This window comes from Vulpes vulpes, chromosome 1, assembly GCF_048418805.1.
Source record: "Vulpes vulpes isolate BD-2025 chromosome 1, VulVul3, whole genome shotgun sequence".
NCBI classification, from domain to species: Eukaryota; Metazoa; Chordata; class Mammalia; order Carnivora; family Canidae; genus Vulpes; species Vulpes vulpes.
In genome coordinates this window covers 96,440,076-96,453,498 of record NC_132780.1, presented here as the reverse complement: position 1 = coordinate 96,453,498, position 13,423 = coordinate 96,440,076, and the positions used below count along the sequence as shown (strand labels likewise).

At 38.3% G+C, this 13,423-nt stretch overlaps 1 protein-coding gene across 1 annotated transcript; it reads left to right on the top strand.

Moving 5' to 3' along the window:
* Positions 1–8,900: 8,900 nt before the first annotated feature.
* Positions 8,901–10,566, top strand: LOC112912251 (tubulin alpha-1A chain-like). Its single transcript, XM_072720993.1, has one exon. The coding sequence runs from the start codon at positions 9,099–9,101 to the stop codon at positions 9,948–9,950; it is 852 nt and encodes a 283-aa protein (XP_072577094.1). The 5' UTR covers positions 8,901–9,098; the 3' UTR covers positions 9,951–10,566.
* Positions 10,567–13,423: the final 2,857 nt, after the last annotated feature.

Below are 13,423 nucleotides of genomic sequence, written 5' to 3'. Positions count from 1 at the left end.
CCTAGTGTTATGGGTCAAATATTTAACTCATTTATGGTCAGTCTTTTTAATTTGTTAATAAAATGATTGATGACTAAAATTAAATGTTCCTTGAAAATCATTTAGGTACATCTCACAAGTTTGATGTATAATATACCAACTATTACTCAATTCTATACATTTTATAATATTCATTTGTGAATTCCACTTCAAACCATTAACTAGAGAGTACATTTTAAAATCTCCATATGGTTTAAGAATACATTTTTAATGTTGATTTCTCATATGATTGCCCAGAAAACATGAAATATACATTATATATTTTCTTTAATATTTGTTAAGATTGTCTTGTCATTTAATATGTGGTCAAATATTTCAGCTGTCCCTTTTGTGCTTGAAATAAATATATACACTCTATTTATTGGATCCAGGAGTTCTGTTGATCAAGATTATTAATGATATCACTGAGCTCTTCCATACAGTTGTTAATTTTTATCTGTTTTACTTCCACATATTTCTAATAGAGGTATGTTAAAAATTTTTATTGATTGTGCTTTTGTTCATTTTTCCTGAAGTTTTTTCTTATATTTGTCTTTACTCACATTTAATTACTCATTATTGCATACATTTGAACTTTTCTACTAGTTTTTACTTTAAATTCTAATGTATCTAATTAATATTGCTAAATTAGCTTTGCCTCTTCATTTGCCTGTAACAAATGTCCCTTTATAGTAAAGTTCTGTCTTTTTGTTTCAGGTATGTTTCTTAAAATAGACTTAGCTGGATTTCTATAAAATCAATTTAGTAATTTCTTCTTTTAATATATTAGTTTGACACATTTGCATTTATTATGTTTGCTGATTATAACATCTTACTTTGATTTTGTTTTCTATACATTTTGTTTTTCCTCTTTTCTGCATTTTGTTTCAGTAAAAACTTTTAGAAAATTTATCTTTATTTTTCTTGCTCATTTGGAAGCTATGGATTATATTTCTTTTCACATAGTGGATACCTATTAAGTTTATGCTAGTTATTTAAGTATATTTTTTAAAGCTCAAAGTTATTAAAAATATTTATACTTATTTCATGCATGAAAATGGATCTCAGTATGCTTTAACTATTCACACAATACCCAATCCAATATCATTCTTATTAACTAATATATTGAATTTTATCTATCATTTGAAAGTAGCAAATACTCTTAAACTTTTTTCTGATCTAAAAAATTTTTTTTAATTTTCCCTCATTGTTGAATGTTGAATTAAGTATAGAATTGTAATTGCAAGTTTTTTAATCTCAGTACCTGGAAGATACTACTCCAATGTGTTATATACAATCTGTTGTTCCTGATAGGGTTTGTTTTGCCTTTCTGAATGTTGTTCATTCATAGTTCATCTATTTTGCCCTTTCTCCTTCCTAAAAGGCTTTTTATATTTATCTTTGATGTAAGTACGTTGATATACATAGTTTCCTTATAATGTATTTAGATGTGAATTTATCCCTATTGTTCCTATATTTTACTTGATGTACACTTTCAATCTGAGAATGCATGTCTTTTTGTTTTGTAATTATTATATCAATAATCCTTTAATCAGTAATCCTGGCTTTCATATTGACAACCCAGTGATTAGTTTATGCTTCTCCCCATGTATGCAACCATGTTAAATCTGGAATACAAGTCATTATTCTTTAAGGTACTGTCTCAGTGTGAGTATAAAATGTGCTCTCAGGTAGCCACCATTTGTGGTAGGTTGTTATAATAATGGCCCCAGTGAATGATGTTTCTTAGTAGCCATGGACTACATAGTCCCTTCCACATTGACTCTGGGCTTGAGCATGTGCTTTGCTTTGCCTGATTGAACATCCACAAATGTGACATAAGTGGAAGTTTAATATACACTTATGCATTAGGACTGGAACCCTGAGATCACCATGTCACAAGGACTCATGGTCTAGCCTCTAGTCATGCCCCAGCCATCCCTCCAGTTGAATGCAGCCACAGGTGCAAGCAGGAGAACCACCAAGCCAACACTCAGAATTATGAAAAATAATAAATCCTTGTTTTAAACTACTTTAAACTACTGAGATTTGAAGTGTTATTCAATGCAGCAATAGTTATCTAATACAATGTCTGATTTTTAACCCTTCCCTCTTCAAAAATATGTTCCAAATGACATAGATTTTTATACCTAGTTGTGATGATGGTATACAAAAAACAAACTTTCAGTCCTTTGTTCCTTATGTTTAGTTATTCCCAGAATGAGGGCATAACACTCTGGGGTACAAGTAATCATATTTACAGAGCTTTTGAATGACATCCAGGTTCCCAATGGGGATAAAAAATCAGAACAGATTAAACATATAAATAAAGTAGGTTTTTTTTAGAGCTGAGAAAGAAATTAAGATAGAATTGTAGGTGGAAAAAAAAAAAAGAATTGTAGGTGGATCAGTGTCCATTTGAAAATCCCAGAGCTCTGAAGAAACAGTAGGGAGATGTAAATGAAGTAGAAGCTCTGAATCATGATCACTGTCATGACTCTCCTTCCCAATGGAATGAAATCCAGTTTTTACATGGAAAAGACACATGGTTGCCTCTGTATTTATACAAAGAACTTTCAAGTCACACTTCCTTGGAGGCTATGTGAGTAACTCAAAGATCAAACTTCAAGTTAGTCATTTGCTGGCCTTACATAAGGCAGGGTCAATTTCACAGACTACACATGAGCAGGTTTCCAGGATGCCCTAGGGAAATAGAACATGCTTTTAAAGCAAATGATCCACTAATTTTTTTATTAACAGTGCATCTACACTTCTTTGGCTCAGGGCTGTTCCAATTTGAGACTAAAGAACGTATTAAAGGAACTGAGTAAATCTTTAATATATATATATATATCACATATGTGTACACATTTACATAAACGTGTATGTGCATATGTATAAACTTAATCAGGACTGAGAGAAACCATCTTTTACTGAGCAACCTGATAATTTCCTAAGAACCTGTTTAAGGGATAAAGTATGCCATCATCACAAGTATAAGCTAATAGTTATGGCCACTCAGGCAGAAGACTCTTTATTTTTAAGCAATATTTTTATATGACCAACTTAAACTAAGGAAAAAAATATTCCTAACAAATTCATTGAAAACTATCAAAGAAAGATTTGAGGAACTGGACACAGATTTCACATCCTTATAATCAGAGGTCAAATAGTCCTACCCTCTTATACTCAGAGGGTCATTTGGCCATAATTCTTTTCATCCCCAATAAAGTTAATTGGAATTTGTAAAGCTTGCCAAAGTACAAAATACAGAAAGTGAACATCACTATATTTGCTCTTTCCTGATGCTTTTTTCCCTTATGACAATGTTTCATAGTTAACGGATTTTTCTTTCTTTCTTTTTTTATTTTACTTATTTATTCATGAGAGAGAGATTGAGAGGCAGAGACACAGGCAGAGGGAGAAGCAGGCTCCATGCCGGGAGCCTGACGCAGGACTTGATCCCGGGACTCCAGGTTCGCGCCCTTTGGCTAAAGGCAGGCTCTAAACCGCTGAGCCACTCAGGGATCTCCCATAACTGATTTTTCTAATTTATTGGTTTATTAGTAAGTTATCAGAGTAACAAAAACATAACAGAATTTGAAAGAGGAAAGACACAATTTATAATAGACCGGAAGGTAAGGAAATAAGAAAAGCAAACCTCAAGTTATGCCTGATCTTTTCAAATAAGACTCTGAATTATTTTCCTCTGTGCCTGATTAGGTAAAACTTGGAAAAACTATCAAACATGAAAATAAAGGCCAACATCTAGGATTCACCTTAAGTAAATATATTCAAATATTAAACAGATATGAACTTACTCAGGGAGGCTTTCTCTGTTCTTCAAAAAGGATCAGTTGGTGGGATTAATATACAAAGCCACAGTTGCCCATACTTTTTTTTTTGCTGCACTTATGATAATGGAAATTTAAGAATAGTTGGTTGGTTAACATTTTTCCTCTGCATAAAATTAAAACTCCATGATGGCAAAGAGCAGAACTGTCTTATTTAGTGCTGTTAAATAACAAAAAATTTAGTCAAGTAAATTTTAAGCCCTTATTGGCTTTATTCATTCATAAATCAACATCCCATCTAGCAAGGAAAGGGGAGCTCCACAGGGTTCCAGTAAGGGAAGATGTTTTTTTTTTTAACTTTCTTTTTTAAAGATTTATTTTTATTTATTTATGATAGTCACAGAGAGACAGGCAGAGACACAGGCAGAGGAAGAAGCAGGCCCCATGCACCGGGAGCCCGACGCGGGACTTGATCCCGGGTCTCCAGGATCGTGCCCTGGGCCAAAGGCAGGCGCCAAACCGCTGCGCCACCCAGGGATCCCTAAGGGAAGATTTTTAAAGGCAGGACAAAAAAGTCATAAACAGAAAAAAGAATTATTTCAGGTGAATATACCTTTCTTTGGGGAATGAAGGGGGCCCATGTGACAGATGACCTCAATGGCATTGACCAGAAAATTCCTGACTTCCTGGTTAAGATTACATTTCTGGGGAAGGCTGAAAGTGCAATTGTAGTAGGTATTAAGCCCTGGTTTAGTGATGTGGCTAAGCATAAGTGACTTCATTTTGAGTGTATGGTTTTCTTTTTAACAACCTCATCACCACCCTACCACTTTGGTCAGCCTCTCAGCTTAATTGAGAGATGTGATAACAGTTTAAGGCATTGGTGCCACTCTATGCCACCTCTCTGAAGTTCTTGCAGTTTTTATTGTTCCCTTTGTATGATGTCTGTAGTCATGATGTTTTTGCTTAACCTCTGTGAAATTCACAGGTCATGCTTCAGGTTTATGTTTTTTCATTTGGTCATTCTCTTGGTTCCTTTTCTGACAGTCCAGGCTTAGGGAGATCATTCACTTGATTGGTGACTACAAATATGTATTTAATATACCACCCCAGGGAGATCATTATGATCACTATGAACAGAACAATTCCCAATGTTTGCAATGCACTTTGTAGTGAGGTCCCCAAGACCCAAGCCAATCAAAATAAAATAAATCATAAATAAATAAAAAAGGTGCAGGAGTCACCTTTTTGAGCCAAGTGGCTCACTCGGTGATCTTATGTAATTGAGTTTTAACTTCTCCAGAAGTATTAATCCAGGTGTAGCTAGATAGTGTTGGCCATAGCATAGACACTTCCCTTGCTCAGCTAAATGATAATTAAGGGCTATTCTATTATCAAGAACAACTTTGGCCAGGGAGTCTACGGATCTTTGTGCATAGCTATTGCTTTAGCAGTGGATTTTTCAATAATTTCAAGAATTAGGGAGAAATCCCTGATCATAGCCTCATTTACATTTATCATTTACATTTTCAACAAGGTGAAAGGAGTGAATCCAAGTCACGAAAGCCTCCTGATAGGTGCTTTCTAATTTGATGTTGTAAATTTAGGGGAGTCAGTCAATGAAATGCTTTATTTGTTTGTGAAAAGGGAGGGGCTCAGTTAGATTTTCTCCTAGCAGTCTGAAATAAAAGGTTATTCTAAATTCTAGAGGTTACGCACCTTAGCAACGACTTAGGAGATACAGTGAGGGTCTTATCTCTTGAGGCTAATGCCAGAGTTAAGGAAGGGAAAAGAAGAAAAGGGTTTCATGTTCTTTTTTTTTTTTTTAATTTTTATTTATTTATGATAGGAACACAGTGAGAGAGAGAGAGGCAGAGACACAGGCAGAGGGAGAAGCAGGCTCCATGCACCGGGAGCCTGACGTGGGATTTGATCCCGGACCTCCAGGATCACGCCCTGGGCCAAAGGCAAGCGCCAAACCGCTGCGCCACCCAGGGGTCCCGGGTTTCATGTTCTTTCAAGCAGGAAGTCGATCCATCGTCGTGACTGGAAGCAGTCTACCTCAATGTCAAATACTTCTCTTCCCTGTCACTTTGATTCAGAGGTCTCCAGTGTCTAAACAGGACCAAGTGTTAGGTGGAGTCTTTAGCTGTGTGATCTGTACTCAAGGCTTTTTGCAGCAGTGTCAGTGGTCAACAGCACTTTATAAGGTCCCTTTAAATGGAACTTAAGGGTTATCTTCCTCTGATGGTATTTCCAGAATACTCAGTTACCAGGCTCTAAACTGTGAGCAACAAGGTTCTTTGAATTGGCATCTGGAAAGGTTTCTTTAACCTGTTGATGACAGGCTTGAGCATCGTATTATTTGCCTAGTAAAGTGAGTTCCTTGATCACTGAAGATCATGGAAGGTACACCCTAAATGGAAAATACATTTCCTTTGCCACTGTGAGGGTATCAGTTTTAGGGCAGGGGGAAGCTTCAACCCATCCAGAAACCATATGTACAGTAACAAGAACATATTGATAACTTGTACTAAGTAGCAGTTGAATGATGTCCACCTGCAGGTTTTAAAGAGTCCAGAGGGAGGACTCTTTTTTTTTTTTAAGTTTTTTAAAAGTTTAATGGAGCCAATAAGGCATATAAATTGTGTTCTGGCAGACATGAGACCTGCTTTCTCTTACCAAAGAAAATGGCACGTTTTATCAAAATGTGACAATCAAGAGTAAAGGGTACTGAGATTAAGCATCAGAGCACCAACTAAAACAAAAACAAAATAAAAAATAAAAAATGGTTATTCAACTCAGAGGGAGGAACTAGAACCAAGGCATAGAGGGGAGGTTATACAGGTGTTCCTCAATCTCAAAATCCTTTAGGAAGAGGAGTTCTGGCCACTCGTGAGCAACGCTTCACACCACCAAATGCCAATTCCAGAACCTAAATTTACAACGACAGAAAAAACAAAGATAACTCCAAATGCATTTCTGGGCATATTCCAAAGGGAAGCTTGAAAGTATTCATAATACACAGGTTTGTCTGTTTCAGGTAAAATGACAGGTTGCTGTAATTGCTGAGGCCTGTGGGGATAAAAATGGTTGTTTCAGGATTATGGACCTGACAGGTCAGGCATTGCTGGTAGACTATTTTCACAATTTTATAAAAGTCTCCCCAACAACATCTATTTATAATTTGAGTAATTTGAAATGTACTGTGGTGGGTGAAGGAATGCAAACGCTGAAAAATGGGATTTTTCCAGGGATCCAGGAAGAACCAAGTAACTATCTTGGGTTTCCCATAGTCGCAGCCTATTAATTTTCAACCATTGTTTCCCCATCTTAGTATCTCTGATTTAGGAGCATGCTATTGTCATGTTATAAGGCATTTGGATGGCAAAAGTATGATACCAAGAGGTCTTTTTTTTTTTTTAAAGAAGCAGCAGCAGAATGGACTTCATCCATGTGTGCCACAATTTTTATAGATTCTACTGCTACTGACTTTGCAGGAAAGCCAGCTTGATTACATATTAAAAAAATCTTTTCAAAGATCCCTTTTCCACATACCTTAGTGGCTTTAATTACATATATTAGAATTTTTCTTAACCCTTTGAAACCTTAATTTCTAGTAAAAGCTAAGTATAAGCAAGTATGAACTTATACTAGCATTCTTTAGATTTTGCAAATTTCAAAGTTTCTAGAGGCATATGCTTTTTCTAATTTTCCAGTTTCTCTGTAATAAGAAGCCAAAGCACATAAACCCATGTTCAGTAATTATTTTTAGTATTTTGTCTTATTTGGAAATGATCTAGACATTTAATGACTATCCATCATCTAATTTAACTTGGCAAAACTCTTTGGTTTTAAGATACCAAAAAGATCTGTGAAAACTAAGTAGACAAATTTCATTGAAAAGTTCGTTTATAAATGTTTATATACATCTATTTAATTCATTTGTTTAAATATGTTTAGATTAGTTGTTAAAACACCACACTGCATTAAACAGCTAAGCACCATCTTTAAGTGACCTTTCATGCTGACAAATTCTGTGATAGAACATGAGCTTATTTGACTTATACTGCATGTAAGTAAACCAAAAGTATTATATTTAAGGCTGTAAACTAAAAAACATTTCTGCTTTAGTTAAACCAACAAACTTCAATTAGATTTTACTTATTAAAGATTAATCCTAGAACACATGAACTTGAAAAACATCTGGGCTGAATTTCTGTTATATTTCTGAGAGTCTAATTTGTATAAGCATGGATTTTTAAGAAATATTTTATTTATTTATTCATGAGAGACAGAGAGAAAGAGAGAGGCAAAGACACAGGCAGAGGCAGAAACAGGCTCCATGCCAGGACCCCGATGCAGGACTCGATCCTGGGACTCCAGGATCACGCCCTGGGCCAAATGCAGGTGCTAAACCACTGAGCCACCCAGGGATCCCTATGCATGGATTTTTAGGTCCAATTAAATAGTACCCTTTTGCAAATGAATTTTGGCAATATCATCCAGAGGTAGAAAATACCACACATCGACAACACATATATTGGGACATACAGACAGAATAGGCAAACACTTTATTGTTTTAAAATTTTGAGCTATAAGAAGTATAATAATGCAAAACTCACTAGTTTATAAAAGAACACTTGGATCCAAACTGGTGTTGTTTTTTGTTTTTTGTTTTTTTGTTTTTGGCAGATGGGAAGAATTAAGCTTAGCTGCTCATATGGCTAGTTTTTTTCTCCTAATATTGGTGGAGAAGACATGTAAGATTTATATTTGTCCTTGACAAGTAACCTTATAGAGGCCATGGGCTAGATTTTGGGCAAGGGTGCCATTTGTATTTTTTAAAAAGGCTTCTATTTGTGTGTTTTTTTTAAAGTTCAGTCTTAGAAATTGGGAATGATCTGGATAAGTTTCCAGAGAGGTTACAAATGTTTTGAGATAAAGAAGGGAGGTTTGGGGATTGGTGAAAAGGAATGGGTACAATTCAAACTTGCTCTGGAGCTACATTTCTACTTTTGCAAAAGATTTGTAAGGTAAGGTCAGTTGTTCTCAATTCTTCAAAGAATTTGGTTGTAATTTGGCAGGTTCTCTTACATCGACTGCCTAAGAGTCGCGCTGTAAGAAGCAACAACTTCTCCTCTTCTCCGCCATCCGCCCGGCAGCCGCCAAGCAGCAACCATGCGTGAGTGTATCTAGATCCACGTTGGCCAGGCAGGTGTCCAGATCGGCAATGCCTGCTGGGAGCTCTATTGCCTGGAACACGGCATTCAGCCCGATGGCCAGATGCTAAGTGACAAGACCATTGGGGGAGGAGATGACTCTTTCAACACCTTCTTCAGTGAGCCTGGCGCTGGCAAGCATGTGCCCAGGGCGGTGTTTGTAGACCTGGAGCCCACAGTCATTGATGAAGTTCGCACTGGCACCTACCGCCAGATCTTCCACCCTGAGCAGCTCATCACAGGCAAGGAAGATGCTGCCAATAACTATGCCCGAGGGCACTACACCATTGGCAAGGAGATCATTGACCTTGTCTTGGACCAAATTCGGAAACTGGCTGACCAGTGTTGGAGTCTTCAGGGCTTCTTGGTTTTCCACAGCTTTGGAGGGGGAACCGGTTCTGGGTTCACCTCCCTGCTGATGGAACGTCTCTTTGTCGATTATGGCAAGAAGCCCAAGCTAGAGTTCTCCGTCTACCCTGCCCCCGAGGTGTCCACAGCTGTAGTAGAGCCCTACAACTCCATCCTCACCACCCACACCACCCTGGAGCACTCGGATTGTGCCTTCATGGTAGACAATGAGGCCATCTATGACATCTGTCATAGAAACCTCCATATTGAGCGCCCAACCTACACTAATCTAAACAGGTTGATAGGTCAAATTGTGTCCTGCATCACTGCTTCCCTCAGATTTGATGGAGCCCTGAATGTGGATCTGACTGAGTTCCAGATGAACCTGGTGCCCTATCCCCACATCCACTTCCCTCTGGCCACATATGCCCCTATCATCTCTGCTGAGAAAGCCTACCATGAACAGCTTTCTGTAGCAGAGATCACCAATGCATGCTTTGAGCCAGCCAACCAGATGGTGAAATGTGACCTTCGCCATGGTAAAAACATGGCTTGCTGCCTGTTGTAACGTGGCAACGTGGTTCCCAAAGATGTCAATGCTGCCATTGCCACCATCAAGACCAAGCGTACCATCCAATATGTGGACTGGTGCCCCACTGGCTTCAAAGTGAGCATTAACTACCAGCCTCCCACTGTGGTACCCTGTGGAGACCTGGCCAAAGTACAGTGAGCTGTGTGCATGCTGAGCAACACCACAGCCATTGCTGAGGCCTGGGCTCGCCTAGACCACAAGTTTGACCTGATGTATGCCAAGCGTGCCTTTGTTCACTGGTATGTGGGTGAGGGCATGGAGGAAGGAGAGTTTTCTGAGGCCCGTGAGGATATAGCTGCCCTGGAGAAGGATTATGAGGAGGTTGGTGTGGATTCTGTTGAAGGAGAGGGTGAAGAAGAAGGAGAGGAATACTAAAGTTAAAAATGTCACAAAGGTGCTGCTTTTACAGGGAAGCTTATTCTGTTTTGAACATTGAAAAGTTGTGCTCTGATCAGTTAATTTGTATGTAGCAGTGCATACTCTCATATACAATTACTGACCTATGCTTTAAAACACAACGCTCTGTTACAGACCCAAGCTGTCCATTTCTCTGATGGGTTTGAATAAAGTATTCCCTGTCTTAAAAAAAAAAAAAAAAGAATTTGGTTGTAATCTAAATAATCTAATGGAATGATCCACCTATCCAACAACCTTATCTGCAGTTTGCTTCTATCTGGTACATTGCTCTAATTTTAACTTAGGGGAGAAGGCCTTTAAAAAAAATCCTATCAGGCTCTGAAATCAGTTTCCAGTTTGGCCAACCTTTTGATTACAGAACTACTTTACAAAATTTTTGCTTAAATATTGTCAGTCTTCAGCTGGCACATACAATAAATATTTCTGGCAGTATTGACTAAGCCTCTTTGGGTATAAGAAGGGTCCCCAAAGAGAGTGCAAAGGATACTGTCTTCCCAAGTTCCAGAGTCATTCCCCAAAGACACCCAAAGAAAGAACTAACAATCTCTTGGCAGAAAGCCCCGCTCAGTTCTTAGGATGCAAAATGAGGCAAGCAAGAAGTCACTAGCTGTCCCTAGGAGAGAAAGGATCAATAACCAGTCTGAATTGGGGTCTGTATTGGGACAGGAAGGACAATGTGAAATTTTATTTTCTTCACTCAACTGGGCACTACAGACAGATTGGGAAGAACTGATTCTGGAAAGAATTCTTACCTTTCTCTGGCTTCTGCATTTTTTGAGGATCACCTCTGCAGCCTCTGATATCCAGTTTCCCATTGGCTATTTAGGGGAATAATGTAGCATTTTACCAGAATTTTCCTCATTTTCATCAACTCTGGAAGGGGCCCATAGGAGGACCCTTCTCTGAAGGTAGATGTGGCGTGTCTGAAAAACCATTAATGGCCTTTTGTTTATGGTTATAGAGCACTTTTTTTTCACAGTAGAAAAACAATTGAGACAGGATTACTAGAATGAATACTCAAAGGAGCAGAAAGAGAAGAAATAAGAATCCTGTCAGTCTTAATCTTTTGTTTCAGGCCTCTTACATTTTTAATTTTTCATTAGGCTTTTGCAACAACTCTTTCAATGGCATTTCTATACACTAACAATGAGACTGAAGAAAGAGAAATTAAGGAGTCAATCCCATTTAAAATTGCACCCAAAAGCATAAGGTACCTAGGAATAAACCTAACCAAAGAGGTAAAACTAAAAACTACAGAACACTTCTGAAAGAAATTGAGGAAGACACAAAGAGATGGAAAAATATTCCATGCTCATGGATTGGCAGAATTAATATTGTGAAAATGTCAATGTTACCCAGGGCAATTTACACGTTTAATGCAATCCCTATCAAAATACCATGGAAACTATTTTGGAATTATGAAACCTTTGAAGATTTCTGCATGCTGATTAAAACAGGTATCTAATTCTATTTCATTTAGGAACCCTTGCTTTCAAGTGTACTTCTTAAATGGTGTTTTTTTAATTGTAACATTTTACATAATGGCTATTATAATTCTAAGTTGCTTTTAGCAAGATTTTGCCATCTTACTAGATACCTGCAACTTTGGGCACTACAGGTTTTAGACAAAAGAAGCAGGTGTCCTGGAAGGAGGCACACTCAACTCTTTGGAATTTAAGGATCCTATTAAGTAAGACTTTGGGTCACTCAGAACCAAACTAATACCTAAAGAGAATGTGCCACTGGGTTAGAAGTTTTTTTTTTTAATTTTTATTTATTTATGATAGTCACACAGAGAGAGAGGGAGAGGCAGAGACACAGGCAGAGGGAGAAGCAGGCTCCATGCACCGGGAGCCCGATGTGGGACTCGATTCCGGGTCTCCAGGATCGCGCCGCCGGCCAAAGGCAGCGCGAAACCGCTGCGCCACCCAGGAATCCCCCGGGGTTAGACATTGTACATGTTTTACAGTGTACCTTAAGGCACTGAAGTTTTCCTTGAGGTTGACAGATAACCTAGTCAATTTAACCCATTCAGTGACTGATTTATCGGAACATAGGAGTCTTTGAGTTAGGTGGCAAGCACTTTAACAGCTCTTAAATGCTTGACTTGTATCCACCAATTTCTGCCCATGGTTTTCTTTTTTATACCTCCTAGGTCCCCATGGGCAATAGCCTTTACACAAAAGAGGACATTCACCTCAACACGCCAGTTGTAGCCAAAAGATGTCACTATGTACTGGCCAAGAGAAGACTGTGCCCACCATGAGCAATTCCCAGCAATGCCTCTACTATGGAGACTGCAAACTAGAACTGGGGAAGAGATTCCAGCGTGGAATTGTGGACTGAACCAAGGACCAACAACTGGCACTCCGTTAGAGCCTCCTGTCAGTCTAGGCTGACCTGTTAACCTTGGACTAGAAAGCCAATTGGTCAAAAGCTTGAGTGCAAAAAGAGCAGAGCTTGACTAGAGGAGCTCAACTGAGAAGAACTCACCAATGGCCTTGGAAAAAGGTTTAGGGAGCACCACACCTGTGTTTCTCATTCTCCTCAAATGCCATCAGGGGTTCACCTTGGATCCCATTGCTGCCACCAAAACTTTTAAATAACAAAAATTCAGCCAAATAGCTTTTTAAAATTTAATTGGCTTTATTTATTGATTCATGAATCAGGTAGCATTTCATCTTGCAAGTAGAGGGGAGCTCCAAAGGGCTACAGAAAGGTAAAGGAAAGGTTTTTCAAGGTAGGACAAGGAAGTTATAAACAGAAGAAAGGGCTGTTTCAAATGAGTTCACCTTCCTTTGGGGGACTGGAGAGGATCCATGTGACAGATGACCTCATTGGTGCTAACCAGAAAGTATCTGACTAGCTGGTTAAGACTACATTTCTGAGGGAGGCTGAAAGTACAATTATTAGGTATTTGAAGCCCTGGTGTGGTGGCATGCCAAGCATAAGTGACTCCATTATTTAGGCTTATGATTTTCTTTTTAACAATGCCTAGTCATCAGTCAGTGAATGAATGAATGAATTCTTTT

What these genes read in the sequence shown, in the direction of transcription:
- LOC112912251 (XM_072720993.1), top strand. Translation starts at nt 9,099, where the DNA reads ATGCTAAGTGACAAGACCATTGGGGGAGGAGATGACTCTTTCAACACC.